We start from the raw sequence: 25,273 nt of genomic DNA, 5'->3' as shown, positions 1-25,273 counted from the left end.
GGCTATGTTCAAAAACACAAATTACATGAATTGTTTTTTCCCAAAGTATTACTTCAAACACAAGACCATCACACTGTAAACATGGGACAATTCAAGTTCAGTATAATGAGGTCTTACTGGTATTATTGTAGAAACAGCACCATATAGACCAGAGCTGTCAAACATACGCCCCATGGACCAGAACTGGCCCGTCAAAAGGTCCAATCCGGTCCACTAGATGACGAGACTAAGGGTGTTTTCACATATAGTCCTTTTAAAACAAACCAAACTCAGTCCTCGTAGTGTGTTTTCACTCTTGGTCCTTTCAGCCCTCTAAACAGACTCAGAGCAGTGACTCAGCATTTTTTGCGCATAATTGAACACTCCAAGAGAACTCAGACTCCTCTGAAGCAAACCGAACTCAGGCCACAGATGAGCAAGTGTCTAGACTCAGTTTCTACGTCACAAGAAGTCAGGGCCGTTATTATCTAGCTATCTAACATTTGCGGGGCCAATTTTCACACTCAGTGGGAATCCGGGGGGACTTACAAGCTAACCTGACCATTTTAGAGCATTTTGAAACAAAAATCTTAGATCAGGGGTTCTGTAAGTTTTTATGGCTGAGTGCCATTTTAGGGAGCCTGCGTATGATTGAGGGCCACACACACCATGACTTTTTAAAAACAGAACATTGTTGCATTGCAACAACATTGCAAAATTACCCACCTATCAGCCAAAAATCCATTGGAATATGTAGGACAGCATACCCATTTCCTCCTCGGTAACCTACCCATCTACGTAGGAGTACACCCACCTCATCAACTACCACAACACCACTGATAACATGATGATGATTTTGATTTATCTCATATCCAAGCTGTGTGCCAGCTATCTTCAGTAGGCTCAGTGCAGACTGGCTGGGATCAGAATCTAAAATATTTTATTGATCCCTGGCAAGGAAACTATAAATAAATGAATATATTTTCCTTGATCCCTAGGGGGAAATTGTAATTTGTTACAGTAGCTCTGATGTAAAGCATGGAGACTTATAGAAGTAGAAATAAATGCAAAGTATGTAAAAATATAAATATAAAATATGTGCAATATACTACTACTATTTTTTTATAAAATGCTTAGTAAATATATACAAATATGTGCTTTATGCTACAATACAATGTATAAAACTAGTGTGTAAAGTTAGAAATATAAAAGTATGTGTATAATGCTACAATGTTCAACACAATATATACATAAGTAGGCATAAGAATAAGAAGTATGTACAATATATGCTACATGTTAAATATACATTCAAGAGTGGAAGGAAGAAAGAAGAAGTGTAAGAAGAAAGCTAACTAGGATCTAATGACCCATTATATGGTGTATGATGAATGAATGAATGAATGAATGAATGACCAAAAAACAAAACATAATAGAAAAACAATCAAGACAAGGATAACAGTGTCTGAACAAAGAGTAGGTAGAAGTAAAAATTAAATGTCCCTGCTATATCTTACATTTCTTCCTTTAACTCATATATTATTTCAAGAAAATTCCCAAATTTATTTACAACTAATATACAACTATCTCCAATCTATTTACCACCCAGTGAAATAAATAAGTAATAAACCAGTTCATTTACAGTCCCAGTACCAACCAGTGTTACAAAATAAATATGCTCTCCCCTAACACAACCCTTTCTCATCTATATATTTGCCAAAATATATTTTTTGTATAGTTTTTTATATTGATTTATATTTATGCCCCATTCACTGAAATATACAGACCTTTTTTAAATTAGATTCTTAAATTATAAAATTGCAGGACAAGCCCTGTATGTGTGTCATAAAACATGTATTGTGGTGTCTTTTCAATATGTGCTCGTGTAATCGACTTTTATTTTGAATTTTTCCCCGGAAGTACCGCGTTTCTTCTTCGTGGCTTGACTCTCGCAGAGAAAAGAGAAAGCAAAGAGCCCAGGCGGTAGAAATGGAGAGCAAAAGGACAGGGAGGGTGAGCGTAAACGTTGAAGAGACATGGCGTGGCAGCCACACAGAATAAGGAGACCCCAGTCCGCCGTGAGGAGTTTCCTGAGGAACAAAGCCGAGGCTGAGGAGTCGAGCTAACTGTGTGGAGGATTCTCATTTCGCTTCGCTTTGGCTCTCACCTCGTAATCAGCGCGCTCTCAACGGTTTGTGTTGGTCAGTATCTGCAGGGAGAAGTCTGTGGCAAACAACCCAGTCTGACAGGATATAAGGTACAAAACAAAACCAACTTCTGTTAGCTAACAATCACTCAGCACTTTTGTTTGTGTACACATTAACACCGTGCTGAAGTTACAAAGTCACACACTGTGTCTATTGTGTGCTAGCTAATCTCACCAGCATTGTTCGTGAACACACTTCTACTCGTATTTCTGCTCGCTTCATTTGATATGATGTTCCGGTCGTGTCGAGGCGCAGCGACGTGCACGACTAACTAGCAAAGCATCGCAGAGAGTGGCTAAAGCTAACTTACTGTTAGCTGCTACATGCACTAATGTGACACAGTGCCACATGGGGCTCTGTTGTAAGCTACCTGTCAACGGCTGGAGACCTGCCCGGGCATGCCCTTGGACACAACCAGTATCCTAACACTTACATATAATTATCAGCACACTAGAATAATACATGCACAACACAACCGCCATTTATAGCAACTATTAACAGTGTCACAGCTTATCTGTGCCATTTGGCTTGTATTCTATTGTAAACTAAGAAAACACCACACAGGAAATGCTGACTTTTCCAAAATCCCACATGTATTTACCTCATCAATAAGTTGGCAATCAAAACACTCATCATCAACACTTGAAACCATTCTCAAAATGGAGTTAAAAATAGACTTAACTAAGCACCAAAATGAGTGCAGTCTGGTGTGTGACCCAGGCTGGCCCTGTATGACTCATTACTGATAACTAGCTCCTCTTGTGCTTTCAGGTTGCTCAATATGAGTCGAGATGGGTGGGCAAAGAAGAGAGCCAATACCAGCGGTGACAATGGTTGGGCTGATAGGGTGAGTACCAGTCGTGTCGTCATAAATAACAGTGTGAGGCAGAGATGACCCCAGTTTGAGGACATGCTCAGTCTGCAGAGGGATACAGTAGCCTATATAGCTCTGTAACCTAGATAGACTTGAATGTGCAGCTGTAAATACTGCAATAAGAGTACAAAATGCAGGATGAAAGGTATTATGTGTTTTTTTTTTTTTTTAATGCACCGTAAGCTTTACAATATTGCTGGGAAACTGGAAGGGAGCCACCCTGTTTTTCTGTACCCCCTGCAATTTCATTACAGCAGCTAAGAGCCTGGAGCCGATCAGTAGTCACTGTCTAATTAGGTAAACACTACACTACCAGGCAAAGCTTTAACACGACTGTGAGGGCCGCATATAGCACAATAACATCCCATAATAGCAGTAGTATCACCATAGAGGCAAGACAGCAATTATAACTGGTGGACACACAGCAACATGTATGTGCCCTTATGTAATTGTCATACACAATGATGGGATCTATAAAGAAAAAAACATGTAAATTAAGTATGTTAGAAAAGTAGATATCATAATTAAAGCTGTGTTCTTCGTGCCAGAGTGTACATACTGTCCCCTCCTAACATTACAAGACTGTACATATGGTAATTTATTGAGTGACTGGTAAAACAAAACGGTCAATTTCACACCATTTTTATGTCAATTACAGCTTCAACAACTAATCGATTAGTTAACTGCTGTTAAATTTGGTTCGATTATTTGGGTTGAGTAATGTTTTAAAGTAAAAGAAAGGCAAAACTCTGATTCTAGCTTCTTAAACGTGAATAGTTTCTTGACTCCTTTATGACAGTAAACTGAATATCTTGGTTGTAGACAAAGTAAGACAATTGAGGAGGATGTCATCTTGGGCTTTTTCATAATTTTCTGATATTTTATAGATCAAACAACTCAACGATTAATAATTGAGAGCTTAATATACTGTGAAAATAATTTAGTTCTAGCCCTGATAATAGATGTCTCACGGCCAACCATCAGTTTTGGGGTGTTATTTTGTAAACCACAAACAGCGGGGTTCTGCAGGCGCAGTTGTCATGAAGGATTTTCTAACCTTATTCTGTCACCGCTCTCCTTCCTGTTTGTAGGGCGGTTACATGGCTGCCAAAGTTTCAAAGCTGGACGAGCAGTTTAAACTTGATGCCCCCAGAGAGAAACAGAAGGATGGCACATGCTCCAGCATTTTCAGCGGGGTGTCCATCTATGTCAATGGATATACAGGTAAGAGCACATCTATAGTCTGTCTCTCTTCTCTCGCTTTACAATGTCATCTCACAGTCGTAACAGTTAGAAGAACAGAAGGGTAATGTAAATGCCAGGGGAGTATCAGAGAAAATAAGTGTTTCTTTTCCCCTCACCTGAAATAATAATTAGGTTTTCAATGTATTAGAGAAAACTCTGTGCTAATGAGTTTGCTTTTAATAATACGACCATCTTAATATTCATTGTCAGGGTCAAAGATCACGTCCTAATTTGGCGTATTGTTTTACGTTTTACCTGTTTGTGAGCAGAGCCAAGTGCAGACGAGCTTCGCAGACTGATGATGCTGCACGGCGGCCAGTTCCACATGTACTACTCTCGCTCCAAGACCACACACATCATCGCCAACAACTTGCCCAACAGCAAAATACAAGAGCTCAAAGGGGAAAAGATCATCAGGCCAGAATGGATCACTGAGAGGTGAGTTCAGCGGGAGTTGAGCCTGTTATGCTCATTTAATGTCATATTATGTAGCAGTGAGCATTAACTAAGAATCCCTGTGTCATTTTTTGAACAGTATCAAGGCTGGGCGTCTCCTGCCGTACCTACAGTACCAGCTGTACGCCAAACAGAAAGGCCCACTCTTCCCTGGCGTGACTCTGCACCAGACGTCAGAGATGGCAGGACCCAGCCACGGGCCGCTTCAGCTGAGCGTCCATCAAAAGCTTCATCTGCCACAGCACTCTACACTCAAGCACGAGCAGCCCTCATCCAGCTGCCAGAATAACTCCACCCCCAACCCCAGCCACAGTCGACTTAACAAAGACAACATCCAACCTCAGACCATCCAGCAGAACTCTGCAGCTCGATTAATTAACCTCCAACCAAGTCACTCAGCATCCACTTACCTCAATGCACACACTCAACCCACCCACCTGATGTCTAACTCAACCCCAACAAAACACCCACACAGGCTCTCACCGTCTACCCTTCAAACACCTTCTCCTCATCTCCAGCAGCAGAGAGCTAGCCAAACACAACCTCAGATCAACTCTTCTTGCAGCAGTGCCCAGAGTGGCTGCAAGGAATTAAAAATGTGAGTATGCAAAGCTTACAAGTGGAGATTGGAGAGTTTTTGCACACATGATTGAAACATCTTGTAGCATTACCTCTTGATAAATAACATCTCTTCCTTATCTCACAGAAATGGATTACTGCAGACCTCATTGGATGCGATGAGCCATTCAAAATTGAATGAAATGCAAGAGTGTGTCAAAGAAGATCCTCTCCTGCAGGTGGCGAAGGAAGCACACCTGACAAACGGACACACTCACCTTGTTAATGGTGCCTTAAAGCCAGAGGATCTGTCCCCTGTGACAGCTGAACCCTCTGCTGATAAGGAACTGCCTCAATGCAGCGTCAAGAGTTCAGATGATAAACCTCAGAGTCCTCCAGTACAGTTACAGACCAAACCTGACCCGTATGAGTTCCCCCACAGTCCTCCAAAGCAATCTGACCAGTCTGCTGTTTTTCAGAATGAGCAGAGACCTAAACCTCCTCTACCCACGTACCAAGAGGCTTTAAAAGCCACTGAAAGCCACCTACTCCCAAAACCTCTCCAGCCATCCCGTCAAGTTGATCCGCATCCTGAAAAGACTCCTCTTTCACCTGCATCTCGCTCTCTGTCACATTCTCCAATTCGACTTAACGGAAGTCACCACAATGCCTTTTCATCCGACCCCGCATCGCTAAACACAACCAATGTAACAGCTAAACCGGATCCTCCCACTGAGACGTCTTCGTCGTCAACTGGGTCTTCAGCACAGCTGCTGGCACAGACGGGCGGTTTGATCTCTGAGTTCTACTCTCACTCACGTCTGCACCAGATCTCCACATGGAGGTTGGGCTTCTCCGAGTATGTCAATGAACTGCACAGCAAGAGAAAAGCAGCAGGGGGCGCCTCCTTCCCTGGGAAAGACCGACTGAGGAAGTCTGTGGCCCAGCGGTTGACAGATCAAGGTTAGAAAGGAAGGGTCATGTTGTTGCTCTTATGTAAAATTGAGTCTGCTGTTTGTAACTGCAACTTGTTTGGTTAAAATCAAGACAGAGATGGTCTTATTCTCACACTGTGTCCTGTTAATCTCAGTTACAGCCTGCCAGTAGAAGTGAAATGCTAAAAACAAGGGGATGAATCATCATAAATAAGCAAAGCAGTACTCCTAAGGCCTAGAAGTACATGTGCTAGTTATAAAAGACGAAGTAAATGTTCTCTGTGATCTCAGATATTCACAATATCTGTGTTCTTTCTAATTTAGGAGACAGCCACAGCACTTCCATCACAATTATACTCCCCTCCAGTTAAACTGGATTTAGATGCTCATGATGTTCATGTCTTTTTGTGATTAGGAAAGTTTCCCTCTAATGATCTGGTATGCATTTATCTCTGTGTCCAGGTACATCAGCACCTTCAAGTGTCAAATCTTGCATTCTTCACGTGGACATGGACTGTTTCTTTGTGTCTGTGGGGATCCGACATCGACCAGATCTCAAAGGTAAGGCGACTTTGGTCCGTGTGTGTTCTGCCAGTGAAACATCCTTATGCCTCAAACATCCTGGCTAAGCTCATGGTTGTCTTGCAGGGAAGCCTGTAGCTGTGACCAGTAACCGTGGACAGGGCAGAGTGCCCCTAAGGCCCGGGGCCCACCCTCAGCTGGAACAGCAGTACTACCAGAAGAAATATGCTTATCCTCAACCTGGTGAGATTGTCACACCAAACCTGTTTGTCATGATGCATGTTGACCTTGATTTTCTGCTTGACTAAGAGGGCTTCTGAGGACACTTGACCCCAAAGTCCAGCTTGTTTGACCGGGGTAAACACTGTGTACTGCTCCCTGGACACAGTGTGCCGATGCGTACTCGAGTCCATTTAGAAAGGTGGCCTCGAGTATAGTTCATGGTCACTCTGGTATGGAACACATCAGGCAAACACAATCTGTACCAAAACACATAAGTGAACAGCTCTATTAACCGATTATGAAACAGCAGCACCCAACAGCAGCGGCTCCTCCTCTGATGGAGAGCAGGGCTTTGCCTCGTTGCTCTGCTGGTCCTTCCTTAAGACAGTCTCCAGGGCAGCAGTGTCTGTCTGTCTGCATTCGGGCACGGCGCAAATTAATCGTACCTAATATTAAAACGACTTAATGATGCCCTTCTTCCATCTCACAGAGAGGGCAGATGATGATCTACACCGAACTCCTTCACAAGAGAGTCCTGACTCCCACGCTAACGGAGTGGACCAGGATGCTGCCACTCTCTCAATGGCAGAGATCGCATCCTGCAGTTATGAGGCTAGGTAAGACGTTAACACACACTCCTGGGCATTTCATTCATAATTACAGCTTTGCATTTTGGACTAACTGGAATCGTTTGTCTCTCACAGGCAAGCTGGTGTCAGGAACGGCATGTTTTTTGGAAAAGCAAAACAGCTGTGTCCCTCGCTGCAGTCCGTCCCGTATGATTTTGAGGCCTATAAAGAGGTGGCTCTCACCATGTATGAGACTCTGGCAAGGTAAGAGAAACTTATTTACTTCCCACTCCTTTACATGTATAGTTATACCCATTCAAATTATATTAAGGATTTATTGACCCCCTACATGTCTGGGTGTTCCCTTAGATCAGTGGATGCAACTCTGCTGGCTGTTTCTAGAGCCTGTCTTGTGACTGTGGAGCATGCTAACGATTGAAATCAGATTCGCTACATCATTAGCATTCAAACCCCTTCATAGAGCTTTCTTTTATGGGAAAGCTTTAATGAATATTTGATATGATGCTGGGTTTTATCATCCCTCCTTGGCCATTTTGTTCTACTTTTTTAAACTTTATTCCATCCCCTGGTGTTTAGTTGTTGTTTGTGTTTTATTTCATTGCTGTTTCAGGGTTTTATGTGCTGTTTCGTTGCTGAAAAACACGTAACCTTGATAAGAAAAGTGCCATATAAATAAAGTTTATTTTATTATCATAGTGACCTGAAGTGCATCGTCTTATTTGTATGATCTTTGCAGTTACACTCACGACATCGAGGCTCTGAGCTGTGATGAAGTGTTGATAGACGGTTCTGCCCTCCTCGCCGAGTTAGGCGTCAACCCAGAAGATCTGGCCAGTGCGATCAGAGCAGACATCAAGGAAAAAACAGGATGCTGTGCTTCAGTGGGCATGGGTGAGTTTGTATGTTTGTATGTTTGTCCTATACTGAAAAATACATCAAGACAGTGTTCCTGTTTTACAAACTCTGCGTCTGTTCAGGGTCCAACATCCTGCTGGCTCGGCTGGCGACTCGCAAGGCCAAGCCAGACGGCCAGTATCTTTTAAAGTCTGAGGAGGTGGATGATTTTATCAGGGACCTGCCAGTGACCAGCTTACCAGGTAGATACAGCACCACCTGCTGGTCATGACTGTCAGCATGCAGTCGTTCTTGTGGTGAATACTGGATTGCTTGTCATTTCCTTTTCCAGGTGTCGGGCCTGTTATGGGCAGAAAGCTGGCTGCTATAGGTGTGAGATCATGCGGGGACCTCCAACAGGTGTCTCTGTCTCAGCTGCAAAAGAAGTTTGGACCCCGGACTGGACAAACCCTGTTCCGGTTCTGCAGGGGGCTCGACGACCGGCCTGTGCGCTATGAGAAGGAGAGGAAATCTGTCTCAGCTGAGATGAATTACAACATTCGCTTCACAAGGGTTAGACATAGTTTCTTTCTCCTCTTCCATCTCTACATTTCCCACCTGTCCTTCTTTAATCCTCTTGCCCCTTTACGTCTGTGACCAGGTTGACGAGGCAGAGTCTTTCCTGACTAATTTGTCCATGGAGGTGCAGAAACGTTTACGTGAAGCAGGGCTGCGGGGTCGCAGAGTTACCCTGAAGGTCATGGTTCGCAAGGTTGGAGCACCACTCGAACCAGCTAAATACGGTGGACATGGTATATGTGATAACCTAGCCAGGTAAGAAAGGGACCATCATGTCCTCTCTCCATTTATCTTTGAAATTGTCTTTCTGTAGATTCATTTTAACTGTGTCCTCTTCCGTCAGGACTGTAATGCTCGCTCAGTCCACCGACAGCGGTCAGCTGATTGCCGCGGCAGTCATCAAGCTGTTCCACGCCATGAAGCTGCAGGTTCAGGACATGAGAGGAGTTGGCATCCAGGTTCAGCTTCTGGATGGACATAACTCCGCCCCCCAGGACTCTACGGGCTCTGGGACACGCTCCATCAAACACATGTTGCTTGGCAAGGGATTAAATGCGAGATCAAGCAACAAAGGTTTGTGTAAAGTCTTTGTGTTTCTGTTTAAATCTTTCTTTTCATCATCTTTGTTGTAAAATCAATTAAGCTCAAGATCAACGTTACAGATGTTGCCGAGAACAGCGTACATCAAGAAAAGACTTCAACCACAGGCCTATCATCTCGCTCCTCTCCACATCCTCTGTCCTCCCCTGAGCCGGTCCCAGGGACAAGCAGAGACCAGCAGGTGTGCAGACAAACTCCAAAACACTCTCGAGCACGTCTCAACTTGAGTATCGAGGTCCCCTCCCCGTCACAGGTAAGGACACAACGAAATGTCTGGTTGATTAAAACAAGAGCTGAACAATTAAAAGGTTTCAACAGCTTGTTTTTCTTTATGATATCCAAGGTGGATCGTTCTGTGTTGGAGGCATTGCCGGCAGAGCTGAGAGAACAAGTGGAGCAGTCGTGGACTAATCGGGACAGGAAACCAAGTAACCCTTGGTCACCCAGTCCACAACCTCTTGCTCATGTCCCGCAGCCTCCGTCTCTGAAGTCTCTTCCTCCTTTCCCCAATCCTGCCCCTGGTCCTGCTCTGTACACTCCACCTGTTGGGACGTTGCTTCTGCAGATTCCAAACCAGCCAGACAGTCCGGGAATTGTACTAGAGCTGCCAAACTTCTCACAGGTAGGGATGCAATAGTTTTAGATTTTATGTAAAGCTAATGCCATTGTTTGTGACTAGACGTTCAGTTGCTCTTTGTCTCTTGGCTTTCTGACTGCAGGTTGACCCGGACGTATTTGCCGCGCTTCCCAAAGAGCTCCAGGACGAACTGAAGTCTGCCTACAACCGTGTAACAAATGTCCAGCCCCAGGCAAAGATGTGTAAGTCCTCAACTAAATTTATGGTAAAGGTCTGATCAGTGTGCGTATTCTTTTTATGTCATGTTCTTTCTTTGGTTTCTCAGCAGTGGAGCAGAAGAATCCGCTGTTGCAGCTGAAGCAGTCAGGACTGGGAGTTGGCATCGGTCGGGTGAAGCGGCGATACAAGAGAAAGAACGCAGCGAGCCCTGTTAAGAAAGGTCCTTCCCCTCTGAAGAAGCGCCTCACAACAAACAGCCCAGCCAAAATCCTACCATCACCGATCAAATTGCGGGAACCGATGAACATATTAAAGGTGAGCCAAGAAACAGTTTCACACATGAAGATGGTGGCAGTATGTGAAGATAGCTAACACCTGTTGTCCCTTCTCAGACTGAAAACGGTCCCTCTACATCAGCCTCAGATCCAGACATCCCCGAGTCTCTGTCCAAAGTCATTCCTTTCCCTGCTCCAACGTTGGCTGGAGCCTATGACCTGACGGACATTAAAACTCTCCTACGGGAGTGGGTCACCACCATAACAGGTTAGTAGTAGAGAGCAGCTCGGTTATTTTGCCTTTTTATGCAGCTACTTATGTTGTTATGCACTTAAATCACTTTTTTTTTTTTTTTTGTTAGAACCCATGGAGGAGGACATCCTGCAGGTGGTGAAATACTGCACTGAGCTGATCGAGGATAAAGATCTGGAGAAGCTGGATTTGATTATAAAATACATGAAAAGGTACTGCAGTTTTGCCCTCCATTCCTTAACTTTCCCATTTTCCTTTTAATTGTTTTTATGTATTCCTCATGTCACCTGATCTTTTCTCCGCAGGCTCATGCAACAGTCGGTGGAGTCAGTTTGGAGCATGGCTTTCGACTTCATCGTAGACAACGTGCAGGTGGTTGTGCAGCAGGCCTATGGTAGCACCCTGAAGGTAGCATGAAGACAGAGGGGTCACTGTGCTCCCACTGCACCACCACTTTCTCTTTTGCGTCTTTCACAAGGTCATTGGCGATAGAAATTACGACATCTAAATCATGATTTTCCTCTGGACTTAATGTTCTCGGCGGCCTCCTGAGAGTGACACAACATAGTGACTACACACCCACGCACACACACATACACATCAGAGAGTGTTACAATAGCCATGACAGTATTCGACGAGAGCGTGTACAGTTCATTATTTTCTGTACTTGCTTTTTTCAAGGGACAAGTAACACAAACTGAAAGGCAGGAAATGTACTTCTAATCTACTTGCCAAAACTATGAGCAGCGATAAGCGTAGCAGCTTTTTGCAAATGCATCAATTTTCACATGGAGTTCTTTTTCTAAATAAATGTACGTGAAATTTTATTTAAGGATTTATTGCAGGCAGTGCTTAACTATTTCTTATACACCTAGCCTAAACCAGGCCTGATAAGATTTTAAATTTACCTCCTGGTGAGCGTTTTCCAGTAGATACAGTCAGTGTCCAGTTTTAGCGAAGGGGCGTGGTGAGGGCAGAGTCAGCGAGGGGGAAACATCCTTTCTAAACATGTTTTTATAAAGCTTTATTTTGGGCATTTTTGCCTGTAATGGATAGGATAGAGTAGCGTGAGATGGGGCTGCAGGCTGGAATCGAACTCGGGCCGCTGCAGCAAGGGCGGACCCTTTGTACATGGGGCACCAGCTCTAACCAGTAGGCCTCGAACGCCCCCAAAACATGTTTTTTTAACTAACATAGGGGACACAATTACATTTATTAGAAATATGATTAATGAAACTTATGATAATATCAGTACCTTAAGGCCATTAGCACTATGACATAATAGACGTTACATTACTTATCGCCATCAGCCGATCATGTATGGGTTTCCAATTTAAAGAGCTACAGGTCCTCTGAGACTCATTACTTTTTTTAACCTGTGTTTAAACAATCTAACATTGTTTTATAAAACGCTGGGTCCTTTATGTTTAACCAGAAAAGGCCCCAAAATTACTATCGCAACACACACCAGACTCCATTTTTAAAAAATGGTAATTTTACTGTGTATACAGCAATCCTATTTTTCCATCCTATTTGGGGAATTAAGGGTTTCTTTCAACCAAACCAAAGTTGGTAATTGTTAAAACAGTTTGAGGAGGACGCAAGATGGTTTCTGTGAGTTTATTTTGTTTCTGTGGACTTTGAATGAAGTGTGTTTTACAGTGATAAAGTAGCTGTTTTCTTAAATGGAGTCTGGTGTGATTGGCGATAGCGATTTCAGGGTTGTTTCTGACAAAACAAAAAGGATTTTACTTGTTATCAGAAAGGTCTATCTCTGTAGGGATCTTTTCAATAATGTTGTCAGACACTTGTAACAATCTGAGCCTGTCAGTGGCAAAAACAAGCACTTTTAGTGGACAAAAATTGACGGTGCAAACATGCCCTCAGTGTTTAGCGCTCGTTCAGTGCTGGACCAGGTTCCAAAAATGTTTTCTTCGATCCAAAAACAATGGAAAACAGACTGAAAACAACCCTTATGCAGAAAGCCTCGCAACAACTCCTCAGCATAGTAGTGAATGCTTTGTGTCCCCCCTGGGTGTAGGTGTTCCATAAAATACCGACTGTATCTATCTGGAATAGCGGTTGACTTCGCCTGTGTGTCCCTAAGGTTTTAATAATCTTACATGGGCACATTTGAGTGTTCCTCCATGTATACAGTTAAATCTAGGTTTAAAATTATGGCTGTGGTAAACAGTTATCATGTTCAAATGCATTGCACCTTCTAGCGATTTTAGAATCAGTCTTGTAGCACTCTTAAGACATCAGACTTATTATAATCCCAGAATGGAAGGAATAAAATATCCTCTTTTCATCGTTTCTTTGGTGCTTCATGCCAGATGCACTGACCTGTGAACTATCTACGACTGCTGTGTCACAAAAAAGCAAACAAAACATAGTCTGCTGCGTACAGTAGTATCTCTTCTCTTGTCTCACGCAAAAAAAAGTGCCAAACCCTGTTATTATAGTGTGTAAATAATGTTTTTAAAGATACTTGTCAAAGGTTTAAAAGAAAAGATGTACGTGGAGGGTTTACCTCTTGTATTGTTTACATGTAGTGACTTCTTAGTAACTGTCTTTAAATTGTAAAATCTTCTCACTCTTTAATTGTTTGTAAGTGTCAGAAGCTGGCCAAAGCTCTTTGTGTGAGGTTAACTGTTGATTCTCAGTAGCACTCTGACTCGGGAGGATGTTGACAGGGGTTATGGCAATCAATAAGTAGCCTATGCAGTTCTTTTATTCACTAGCAAGTGAGATGTCCCTGCAAGATAATGTAACGTTTCATACAGCCTTTGTATCTGGGGTAAATCTTTTTCTAACGTGTTGCCAGTCTCACAGATCTGAATATTGAAATAATGCTGGGTTTGAGAGGAACTGGTGACCTGATTTTTAAAACTGAACATATGTACTTGTGTACTTCACACATTGCAGACATTTGTATGGCTCGTGGCTACATCATCGTATTTCTGTAAAGTTAACTTTTATAATCGGTGATTTGAAGTTCTCTGGCTGGCTTGTGATCTCATCATGCGAGACTTTACGTGTGTGTGGTTGAAAAAGTTTGTTCAAAGCAGTACCCCCCCCACTCCCCTCCACCCCCGATATGCAAACCAAATCAATCCAATCCTCATTTTTTTGAACTCGTTGAAATGAATGTAATTCAGAATGTGCAAGTAGTCTCCACTCTCTCCACTTTCAAGATGTTTGCTTCTCTTCACCTGTCATCATATCTTTCCAGAAGGGAACGGCCAGAAGTCAAAATTGGCCAGTCTTGTCTTCTCTAAACTGGCTTGTGCCTGAAGACCTGAAGCTGTGAACTTGTTTGTAAGTTTTCTAAATCTTGGTAATAAACTGTAAACTCTGTATTAATTTATTGGTGGTTGTCAGTTTTTAAAATGATGATAATTTAATTGCCTTGCCTCACAGCAGCTCTATTTGCAACATTAAAAGAACAAATGTATAAAACAGGAAACAAGAAGCACTTTTAACAACATTCAAGACCCATAAACATGTATTTGATTTGGGATTAAGCTCCATATTTAGTTTTAGGATTGCCTGGTGCACAAACTGCTTCAGTCTCACCTTAGTAAACGTGGGACCCTGTGTCTTTAATTTGATGGCAGCAGTTCATTTTCACAGTTAAGGACTTGATTTAGCTTAGAAACAATAGAACTCATTCACAAACCGTGCATACACACTCTTAAGCGCTATATCATAGGCAATTTGGATTTGCTTGAGTTTCTCGAAGACATTTCACCTCTCATCCAAGGAAGGTGTTTCTTCAGTTTGTTGTGAAGACTCCAGTTGCCTATGATATTGCACTTAAGATTACCATGACCTGGATGACGATGAATCTAAACAAACAAGTGCATACACACAAATGTGCTTAAAACGGTACAAACATTTTATGACTTGAATTTGTTTGTACTCTGCAAGTGGGCATGTGTCATTAATCTGACAGCTATTTTGCATTTACACTTTTTTTTTATTTATTCTTTCATTCCTTTTCCATAACCACTTATCCTGTTAGGGGTCGCCTCCAGGGGGCTGGAGCCTATCCCAGCTGACATTGGGCGAGAGGCGCCAGAACAGGTCACCAGACACATAGAGACAGACAACCATTCACACTTACATTCACAGCTATGGACAAGTTAGAGTCACCAATTAACCTGCATGTCTTTGGACTGTGGGAGGAAGCTGGAGTACCCGAAGAAAACCTACGCTGACATGGGAAGAACATGCAAACTCCTCACAGAAGGGCTCCCCAACCCTGGGACTGAACCAGGAACCCTCTTGCTTTGAGGCGACAGTGCTAACCACTACATCACCAAGCCGCCCTCAATGTCATGTAGTCATATTTAAATTCTATTCAGACAAGTTGCTACGGTGGCCAGTTTCGTAATTATACTTTATTATTAGATTCAAACAAAACTGTTTATCAATAATATCAATATCAATTATTATCAATAATAATAGAATAATGAAAATAATAAATTTGATTGTACAGGTTTTACTCACCAAAGTTTATAAGTTAAGTTTAAGTTAAGTTTATTTACTTTATTAATCCCCCTGAGGGGAAATTCAGTGTTTTCACTCTTGCTTGTCAATTACACACAGGTCCGAAAGACACACACATGCACAAACAGGACCTATACATGCACAAAGTGGAGAGATGTAAGAGTGAGGGAGCTGCCCTTGGTGAGGCGCCCCGAGCGGTTGGGGGGTTTGATGCCTTGCTCAAGGGCACCTCGACAGTGCCCAGGAGGTGAACTGGCACCTCTCCAGCCACCAGTCCACGCTCCGTATTTTGGTCCGGACGGGAACTTGAAAAGGCGACCCTCCGGTTCCCAACCCAAGTCCCTATGGACTGAGCTACTGCCACCAGTAATAATTAAAAAGTAATTAAAAAAAAAATAAAAAATTAAAAAGTAATAATGAAAAAAATACATATTTTTGTTTCCAATATGTGTATTAATTATATGCATGACATGTTGGGTCTAATGATACCATTTTTTAAAGAAAAAAAAAAAACATGTATCACGAGTTGAAAAAAACGGACCATTTATTTTTTATTTCGTGAGTTGCCCGGATGTAGTTTGACGTCAACGGGCCTGGTGACGTTATATCCGCGGCGTTTCGTTTTGCATTTCGCGCACGAAGTCAAGTGTCACCAGGCTCTAACAGGTAACCAAGTCATTCAACGCTATTGTTGTTATAAAATAAGGATATTTTTATTTTAACACCACACATAATTCACGTTTATTATAATCTCAAATACTGATCATGTATTGTTCCGCGTCCGCGCGAGGGTTAACGTCTATGAAACTCACAGGGCTAACGTTAGCTAGCATAGCAGGCTAACATATGAGCAGGCTAACATAGTAACGTCATCAACTGTTTGATTTTTACTTGATTTCTGGCAAAAGTAAGCGACACGCTGCATTTTTCCAATTAACTGGCGGGTAGTTGGTGGCTGCACAGTCAACGAAGGAAGAAAAGTCGAAGAAATAGACAACTATAACTATGTATGTTATCGTAACTAAGCTAGGCTAACGCTAGCTAGCAACCGGCGAAAATAAGGTGTGCCCAGCTGTCACCAAGGCTTTGTCCCTACCAACAAGATGCTGCGCAGTCTGACAGCTGACGGTGTATCGTTTTACTCAATGGCTGTAACACAGTAATGTTAGGAACACATTTTGTTGGTTATACAAGCTCGTGTTAGGGCATGCACTGGTTCAGATGCCAGTTTATTAGGTACACTTCGGTAAATATCATGCAGTGTAATACACCAGTCCTGCAGTAGGTTATGATGATTTTAGTGCACATTTTTAAAGCTGTTTCTAATATATTGTCTGCTGCATTTGTAATCAGTGCGGGTAGACTTAACATTAGAAACATCCCTCACTCTTAACGCAATACAACTCAACAATGCCACAAGCTACAGCCTCCAAAGTGACCTTAATATTGAATCAACACCTCTGTGAAAGTTTTGACCAAAACCAAACATCATAATGTTCATGCATGGAGGAGTCATTGTCGTATTATTAAGTAAGTGAAGACAAATATAATCGTGTTACATGATGTGCGGTCTTGTTAAGTCTGCCTGCTGTCTGACTGAAGGACCTGCAGAGGCACGCTGTCTTGCACTGTGGGTGTCTCAGTCTGTTACTGTGGGAGCTGAGTGTCATGCAGGGGGTGAGAGGTGTTGTCAATGATTGACATCAGCTTGGCTAACATCCCTCTCTGTGGTATCACTGTGTGTTATCAGGTGTCATGTCTCATCTCACATTATCTGTTCTTCACTCCCTCAGACACAGAAAGAGTTTCACACTGAGCCGCCAACCATGGCCAACCAATCAATAGACATTGTGACAAAGGTTTTGGAGCAGTCAGCCAAGCTGGTAGAGGAGAAGCTGGATGCACAGTTGAGCAAAATGAATGAAATGGATGAAGACGATTTGGAGAGACTGAAGGAGAGGCGATTAGAGGCGCTGAAGAAAGCCCAGAAACAGAAGCAGGTACTTGGGATGTTTTCTTTTATATCTTTAATACTCCGTGTCTGAAGGAAATAAAATTATCTGGGTCATTTAGTAAATACACTTCTTACAGCAAATGCAGCACGGTATTTCTTGCAGGAATTATGTTTTTCTGTGACAACCTGATTTTGAATTCTGTTACTTGATTTATTTGAGTAGTAATGGGATGTCCCAAATGTTTCCTCAAGCAGCCGGTTGCTGGTTTATTCACAGAGCCCTTTAGAAATCATTTGAGCTATTGTACTGTAGTTTAACTTATACATCAGGAGTACACGTGGATCTTTTGTGGGAAAAATGGTTTCACATTCACACATCTCAGATCAGCCAACAAAAGAGACCGCATGTTTTCATGGTGCTCGAATGTAAAGGCCAGTTTTTCTGCTTTTTGAAATGCATTGTTCTGCTACTCATCCCAGTTCTCTGTTCTTAAGGAGTGGTTGTCTAAAGGCCACGGAGAGTACAAAGAAATCCCAAGTGAGAAAGACTTTTTCGGCGAGGTCAAAGAGAGCAAGAATGTTGTCTGCCACTTCTACAGAAATTCCACTTTCAGGTAAGTCCATAGTTTTTGTTTATGTCTGTTAAGTGTCAGAGTGACAAGATAACAATTGAGAAATTTACTCTAGTGCTAAAACAACTCAGGCTCGCGGCCACTTCAGCAAAGGACACTGCCTATGTACAAGTGAGGCAGGGGTGCTGACATGGAAGCTAAGCAGTGTACTGCTGTGAGCAGGGGCAGCAGAAAAACATATTTTAGCCACTTTAAAAACAATCAAACAGTCTACGCGTACGCTATAATCAGAGTACTTTCACCGCTTTATCTTGCAGACAGACAGCCTGATCCATGGAAAAGCTGTTAACAGCTTCAGTTCCTCATCTATGCTCTGGTCAGAGCCACCAGTGCCATTCACAAAATCGATTAGTTAAATAGTCAGTGTTATTGTGTGACTTTGGTGAATCTGAATTAACTCCTTTAAACGCTGAAGTCACACAAGAACACAAACTAACTGACTGATGGAGGCAGCAGTAGACCAGCAGCTCCTGTGTTTGGTGATGTTAGATCACTGTTTTTTCCCAATGGATTCTGGTTTTGAAGAGAGTAATGTAATGGCTTAATTTTCCCAACAGATATTGCTGTCTGAAGGCAAGGTAAATCAGTGAAAATATTCTAAATATAGCGTGTACTTAACCTGATAATGATTTTTTTTGGGTGGCTAAAAATGTCTTGTTGCCCCCCCGTCCACAGCAGTACATTGTTTGGCTTCTGTGTCAGTGCTTCTGTCTGCTTCTCCTAAATAGGGGCATGTCGACTGACATCCACTGTTTACCTCATACAGCCCCACTTCTAGAGATCCAAACTATCCCTTTAACATGATCGCATTCCTTTGATGTTAGATCTCCTCCTTAGTTTTGAATTTTAGTAACATGACTACGTCGTCATCAGGCCGCTAAACTTGTCATTCTGTCCCCCACACACAGATGTAAGATCCTCGACAAACACCTGGCTATCTTGGCAAAGAAGCACGTCGAGACCAAATTCATCAAGCTGAACGTGGAAAAGGCCCCGTTTCTGACAGAGAGGCTGCGGATCAAGGTCATTCCCACGCTGGCCCTTGTAATAGACGGGAAAACAAAGGACTATGTGGTCGGATTCTCTGACCTGGGAAACACAGACGAGTTTCCTACAGAGATGCTGGAATGGAGACTCGGCTGCGCAGATGTCATTAACTACAGGTGAGACAGAAGACTCCCTCCGTCACCTTTTAGGCGCCGTGAGCTGATTAAAGGAATACACTACTGGATTTTAACATCATCTTTTTTTCCTGTTTCAGTGGGAACCTGATGGAGCCACCTACAGTGACGCAGAGGTCGGGCACAAAGTTCACAAAGGTGGAGAAGAAAACCATCAGAGGTCGAGGTTACGACTCAGATTCTGACTCTGGAGACGACTGAAAAGCTCCGACAGTCGTCTGGTTTTCTCTCTCAGGGCTACCTCTTTAAAAAGTCTAGCAGACAGCCCGCTTTACTTTCCCTTCTCTCAGTGACTTACCCATTCATAACAAATTTCCATATTTTAATTTACCATCTCTCTTTTATATAAAGCTTTTTTTTTCCATTCCCGCCTTATTTAATGAATTGTCTGCCATGTTTTATATTTGAATAACAAATAAAAAATGACAGACAAGGAAACATTACACTTCAAATTGTAGATGCAGTCTGTGTCGCTGAGCCACCAATCATGTATCAACTAGCTCTTAGCTTTATCATCTGTGATTCTGTCTCCTCATGAACCTTTGTCTTGAATTTCCAGCGAGCTCATTTAGCTCACTCTGTTGTGAGTCTGATGTTAGAACAGAAACCATGATGCATGAGTGCCAAGATCATCTTGAGCATCAGAATACATTTTTACACGACATTTCCTTGTAGCAAGAGTTTGACTTGACTAATACAGACTTAATAAAAAACATAAAAGGAATTTAAATTCTGTGCTTCTGTGATTTTGTACAGCTCCTCTATAAAGTCAGGGTACATGTGAGAGATGGATTTTAGTTTCTAATGTGGTTCAAAACAATGGATCCTACCATTCCCATAATGCAGCAATACAGTGTTCCTTTGTTAGATCCTTCTTCCGTGGAAAGCGTTCATTTAGTGTTGGTTCAGACTTCATCACACACCTTGAAAAGCTTTGCAGGACAGGAAAAACAAAATGCGACAGACAATTAAGCGGGGTGTCTGCAGGTCCTTAAAGAGTCATAAAATGACTTACATTTAAATTTATGAGGTCTTAATTGCTGCAAACATTTTATCTAATTTCAGGGTTCAATAATAAGAATTGCCTGATTGCCCAGGGCAGGTAAAATGACACGTTGGGCTGGTAAATCTAGCAACAGACGGTACAAAAAGAATTAAACAGGTTTTTTTTATGAAAAATAAATAAAAGATAAATAAATAAAATAAGCGTGCCTGTCACATGTAATATTATATAAAATAAATAATTATAAATTATATAAAATTAAATTAATAAAAATAAATAAGAACACCTGTCACATGTAATATTAAATAAAATAATTGATTAGAAATTAATAAAGAAATAAAATAATTAATAAAAATAAGCACACCTGTTGCATGTCATATAAAATAATTAATTATAAATTAATAAATAAAAAATAAAGTAATTCCTAAATAAATAAAAATGTTTTTGTAGGGTTAAGCAGATTTTTGACCCAACTTTCAAGCAAGTGAAAAAAGTTAATGTTGAACCCTGAATTTAATTATCCATTTAAATGTATCCATTTTTTGACTCAAGCTCTTCTACATGAAAGTCGACATTTCTGACGTTACAAATCCTTTAAACTACCGCTGAACCTAAAACTGTCTTTATACTTACACTTACCTGTTGGCACAATGTAGATTAACCCAACTCACTCTAATAACCATATTCCTGCAGGAGACCACATGCATACTTCTTATAATTATTCTTACCTGCAATGTTTGAACAAGACAAAGATGATTTGTCCAAAAATCAGCCTTCAATTTGGTTAAAAAAAATGTCTTGGAAATTTCTTAAAAAGCATTAAATTCCACTGCTGATACCTGTAAACACCCTGTTAGGTGCCCTGCACACTTACACAGGTGTGTTCAATTATCCTGACTGATTAGAGCTCTGCTCTGATTAGTCAGCTGGAGCTAAACTGGGAATTCTGTGTGTTCCAACTCAATGTGAATGTACCAGTGGCAATAGAGGTGTAAAGTGTTCTGCTTTAACAGGTGCAAAAGGAACTGTGTGTTACACCTGGTAAACCGGTGCAATTAAGGCATGTGTCAATAAACTTAAGCTGTGTCCCAAATCCATACTGTTGATAGACACTGTTGTCACACAACGCTACATACTCAGGAAACTGAGCTTCTCATGGTGGTGAAACAATTACTGCAATTTAGTCCTGGTAATCCATTGTTTGATTATTGAGAGAACAAATAACTTCTAAGTTTTGGGAGAAAACAGTCTCCTTGTAATTGAATCTGCAGTTTTATAAAGTCATACATAGCTTGGCACTGTGCACATATGGCATCATTTACAGTTTGTATGAAACAGTAAGGTTTGTTTTATTTCTCTTATACTTACTGACACGGCTACAGTCCTGCCAGGAGGTCTGACTGTTAAAGAACAAGTGTAAACAAGGGGTGAGGGAGAACTTGTCTCCACTAAGAAAAAGTTAAAAGGAAACATTCAATTTCAAAAGGTCTTTAATTTATTGAGTTTTTACAAGTTGTGTTAGACAGAGAATGTAATGTAATGTTTTCAATCGTAACAGCTGTATGTGTGACTGATACGTTGCCATTTATTGATAAGGAGATGAAACAAACCAACATGCCTGGATAACTTTTCAGAGTAACCCCAGAACCTATTCAGACCTGGAAAACAATGTGTTTTTCACTCAGGAAAGTTACTGAGATAAGTTGGTAATTCTGAGTATTCCTGCTTCATGAAAGAGGCTCCTGGTTTGCTGAAGGACTTGTAATAGAGTTTGATGACAACATTTCTTACATTCACTTGGAGTCTAAAGTCCCGGAAGTCAGAACACTTCGCATCAGGTTTAAGTCCAGCGAGAGCCACGACATTTTCTCAGTGTGATGGAGTCAGAACAGGAAGCTATGGACAACTGAGCATGATTGAAAGCGCAGCTAGGGTTCGATAGCTTTGGGGTCTACAGGTTTGAGCAGGCGACGGACAATCAGCTCTCCTTTGCTGTTGATGTAGGTGTCAGCCATGTCCTCTTCAGCAGGGACTCCATAGGGCGTCTTCAGCGGCTGAACCCTGAGGGACAGAGATGACAGAAGTGCAGGAAATCATACAAACAGAACAAAAAGTTTTACTAGGCATTTACTGAATCTACTAAAAAATAAATCGTCTTCTGTTGTGCCATGAGACTTTAATCATTAGCCGCTTGACCGCTATAATTTAAAGTAGATATGTTACGTTACTCTTACCTTATAAGGTGCTTGATGAATTTCAGCTGGCTGTTAACTGCAGGTGTGTTTTTGTGGATTACAGGTACGTGTGACTAAAGACATGACAGAGAGAGAACAGAGGGAAAATTCAAATGCTGTATCTGCTTGAGGTGACACAATCACAGCTGACATTTTTTTTCTGATGAAAGGTGTTTCCTCAGTCAGCAAGATAAGGGTGAGGCACACTGTGCGTTACACTTACTGAGGTGCTAATTTACACTTATTTTGTGGTCATAAAAGAACTGAACATGAAGCATTTACACATATGTTGTCCTCAAAATACATCTTAGTATCATTCATTTCCTAAATCTCTTGATGGTCTTGTGTTTGTCAGAGCATTTCCTTTATTTCTGAACAAAACAAAAGCCTTACCTTTTCAAGCCCAAAGTGTTTCACTATCTCCTTCTCCCAGTACGGTCTTCTCATCGTACTTTTCACTCGTGTCACTATGTGCAGTTTGTGAGGCTGTTCGGGATCTCCCCCGTATTTCTCATGTTCTTTTGATCTCTCCACAAAAAGCTGTGAAGTACAAAAAGAGCATTTGAACACTGACGTTCTTTAATCGTTTAGAAATGCAGAACAAGGGAGCGTCATTATAATCAGGGCCGGATTATTCTGTTTACGAGACTCTGGGAATCCCCAACGCTTCCTGTTCATCTGTGCTGGAATTTTACTCCGCCTAATTTACCAACATGAACCATGTGAGAACAATGTAGGTTAAAATACTGAGGTATTAACTATTACCTACAAGACGGGACCAAAAGTTCAGGTAATAAAAATGACCCACCTTAGCTGACACTGCACTTAAGTGGTGCAAATTGCTTCTCAAATTTGCTATTTATTAAATTAGTGAAACTAATTTACATTCATCGCACCTGTTTGTCTTGATTCTTACCTCGTTTGGGATTCTTGCTTTGCGAAATTTGCTGCGTGCTGGCACAAACCACGGGCAGGGTGGCAAACGTGTGGCAGCTGTCAGGATCTGTAAACGTGCACAAGCAGAGATGAGATAAAAAACAAAATCAGAGGGTGGTAGTGTAACACAGACTTAGATGCACATCTGTTTTCTAATACAGGAATGATCGAATACAGTGTCCTGTGAAGGTGGGGGGAGAGGACATGACTAATATTTTTTGCACATCCTGTACATAACTCTACAGCTTTCTTATTCTGAAACAGCTCTGTTATAAAGCAAATCCATTGTAACTGATAACCTACTTGGTAATAAATGTTGTTCTCACAAATGTGGATTTACACTGTGTGAGCAGGTGTTCTAATGTTTCTACATGTTACTGTGTATCTTTTATGTTTTTTATTGTGCAGTTGTTTGGCTGTAACTTTTAGTATGCTGCTGTCTTGGCCAGGTCTCCTTTGTAAAAGAGATTGTTGATCTCAGTGGGACTTACCTAGTTAAATATGATTTGAGTAAAATAAATACAAATAAAAATCCCTGTTGTCATATACACACAGGCTCGAAATACAGACACATGCACAAAAATAACTTCTACATGCATTAACTGAAGAGATGCTGAAGAGTGTCAGAGGGTACTGCCTTGGACAGGCATCCTGAGCAGTTGGGGGTCCAGTGCCTTCCTCAGGGGCACCTCGGCAGTGCCCAAGAGGTGTACTGGCACCTCTCCAGCTACCAGTCCACGCTCCATACTTGGTCTGTACGGGGACTTGACCCAGGGACCCTCTGGTTCCCAAGCCAAGACACTATAAGCAGAGCTACTGCCACTCCAATTATTCCACCTTTGTGGGCAGTGTGTTTTTAGTCAGTGGGTTTGGCAGCTTTAATTTTGAACAGGGTTTGTGCAGCAATTTAATCTGTCACGTACAATAAAAAACAACATTCATGTCAAGTTATTTCTTTATGTGACATATGTTGCTAACAGAAAAAAATGGAGTCAGAGGATTTATCTCTGTTATCTATATCACGTCATCTAGTGACCATTTAACGACATTAGAGACTGGCACAATCATAAATCATAAATAAAATGTAATTTTAATCCTATGGGTGCAATTTTTCACAGATTAATTCTTGTGCAAGTTTCAGTATGGCAGACGTTGCTAGAGTTGAACATGTAATATACAAAACAAGATAACTGTGACATCCCCATTATATTGCTTTTTGTAAAACCCAAAGATAGTCCAGTGATATTATTTCAGACAATTAATGGTACATTTATGTACAAAATACCCGTAACGTTATACAATATCGACATTGAAAGGTCCTAAAGTAAAAATACACAAGGGTTATTTAATTCTGTCAGTATTGTGATGTTAAAGTTTGTCTTACCTTGCCTGATAAAGAGCTCAAACTGCGACAGACACCCGACATTTTTTATATTTTTGGTAGAGTTACCGTTAACGGGCACCAGTTACAAAAACTACACTCATGCACGCCAAGGTTATCGTTAACTTCCGGCCCCAATAACCGCTAAACAAGCGCGTGGATCAGACGTAACTTAACGTTATTAATAAAAACACAATATTTATATCATAGTCACCAAATTTACACGATTAACATTAATTCAAGAGCTGGAAAACGACTGCAAACAGACTGTCACGTTGGTGCCATGACAGTTTTGTCTCCTCCATAAATGTGTAAACCGGAAGTTGTAAGGAGTTCTATTGAAACTGCACCGATGTGACAAATGTTCCCGCAACAAGGTTCCTAGAGCTATTTTTAGCTATATTTGAGAATTGGAAAAAAGGATTATGTAGTATTTAATTTTTATACGATATGATTAAAATATAGGTGCTCTAGCTTTATGTTTTTTTTGTGTTGAAACTGTAAACATCGTGGAC

At 41.5% G+C, this 25,273-nt stretch overlaps 3 protein-coding genes across 4 annotated transcripts; 2 read left to right on the top strand and 1 right to left on the bottom strand.

Annotated features, from left to right (window-relative positions):
- Positions 1-1,923: 1,923 nt before the first annotated feature.
- Positions 1,924-14,288, top strand: rev1 (REV1 DNA directed polymerase). 2 transcript variants are annotated; one of them, XM_049594437.1, is made up of 22 exons: positions 1,924-2,233; positions 2,955-3,030; positions 4,149-4,281; positions 4,572-4,740; positions 4,838-5,356; positions 5,465-6,279; positions 6,714-6,812; positions 6,900-7,016; positions 7,486-7,612; positions 7,700-7,828; positions 8,322-8,476; positions 8,563-8,682; positions 8,772-8,992; positions 9,081-9,253; positions 9,342-9,571; positions 9,661-9,851; positions 9,942-10,220; positions 10,318-10,417; positions 10,504-10,709; positions 10,787-10,937; positions 11,032-11,134; positions 11,228-14,288. In XM_049594437.1, exons 2-22 carry the CDS (start codon positions 2,965-2,967, stop codon positions 11,337-11,339), a joined length of 4,215 nt encoding a protein of 1,404 aa, XP_049450394.1. In that variant the 5' UTR covers positions 1,924-2,233; positions 2,955-2,964; the 3' UTR covers positions 11,340-14,288. The 2 variants fall into 2 exon arrangements, with proteins under 2 accessions (XP_049450394.1, XP_049450393.1); XM_049594436.1 differs by having other exon boundaries at positions 10,501-10,709.
- Positions 14,289-16,032: 1,744 nt separating this feature from the next.
- txndc9 (thioredoxin domain containing 9) lies at positions 16,033-19,934 on the top strand. Its single transcript, XM_049594581.1, has 5 exons — positions 16,033-16,103; positions 17,231-17,437; positions 17,887-18,005; positions 18,932-19,186; positions 19,285-19,934. The coding sequence occupies exons 2-5, from the start codon at positions 17,264-17,266 to the stop codon at positions 19,403-19,405; spliced, it is 669 nt and encodes a 222-aa protein (XP_049450538.1). The 5' UTR covers positions 16,033-16,103; positions 17,231-17,263; the 3' UTR covers positions 19,406-19,934.
- A 1,745-nt stretch (positions 19,935-21,679) lies between these two features.
- On the bottom strand, positions 21,680-25,085 carry mrpl30 (mitochondrial ribosomal protein L30). The gene is made up of 5 exons (XM_049594585.1): positions 24,762-25,085; positions 23,358-23,444; positions 22,835-22,981; positions 22,442-22,515; positions 21,680-22,268 (listed from the first exon to the last, which is right to left on the bottom strand). The coding sequence occupies exons 1-5, from the start codon at positions 24,801-24,803 to the stop codon at positions 22,136-22,138; spliced, it is 483 nt and encodes a 160-aa protein (XP_049450542.1). The 5' UTR covers positions 24,804-25,085; the 3' UTR covers positions 21,680-22,135.
- Between the last annotated feature and the right edge of the window lie 188 nt (positions 25,086-25,273).

Source organism: Epinephelus fuscoguttatus, linkage group LG13 (assembly GCF_011397635.1).
Source record: "Epinephelus fuscoguttatus linkage group LG13, E.fuscoguttatus.final_Chr_v1".
In the NCBI taxonomy this organism is placed as follows: Eukaryota; Metazoa; Chordata; class Actinopteri; order Perciformes; family Serranidae; genus Epinephelus; species Epinephelus fuscoguttatus.
This window is presented reverse-complemented; position numbering and strand designations above follow the sequence as displayed.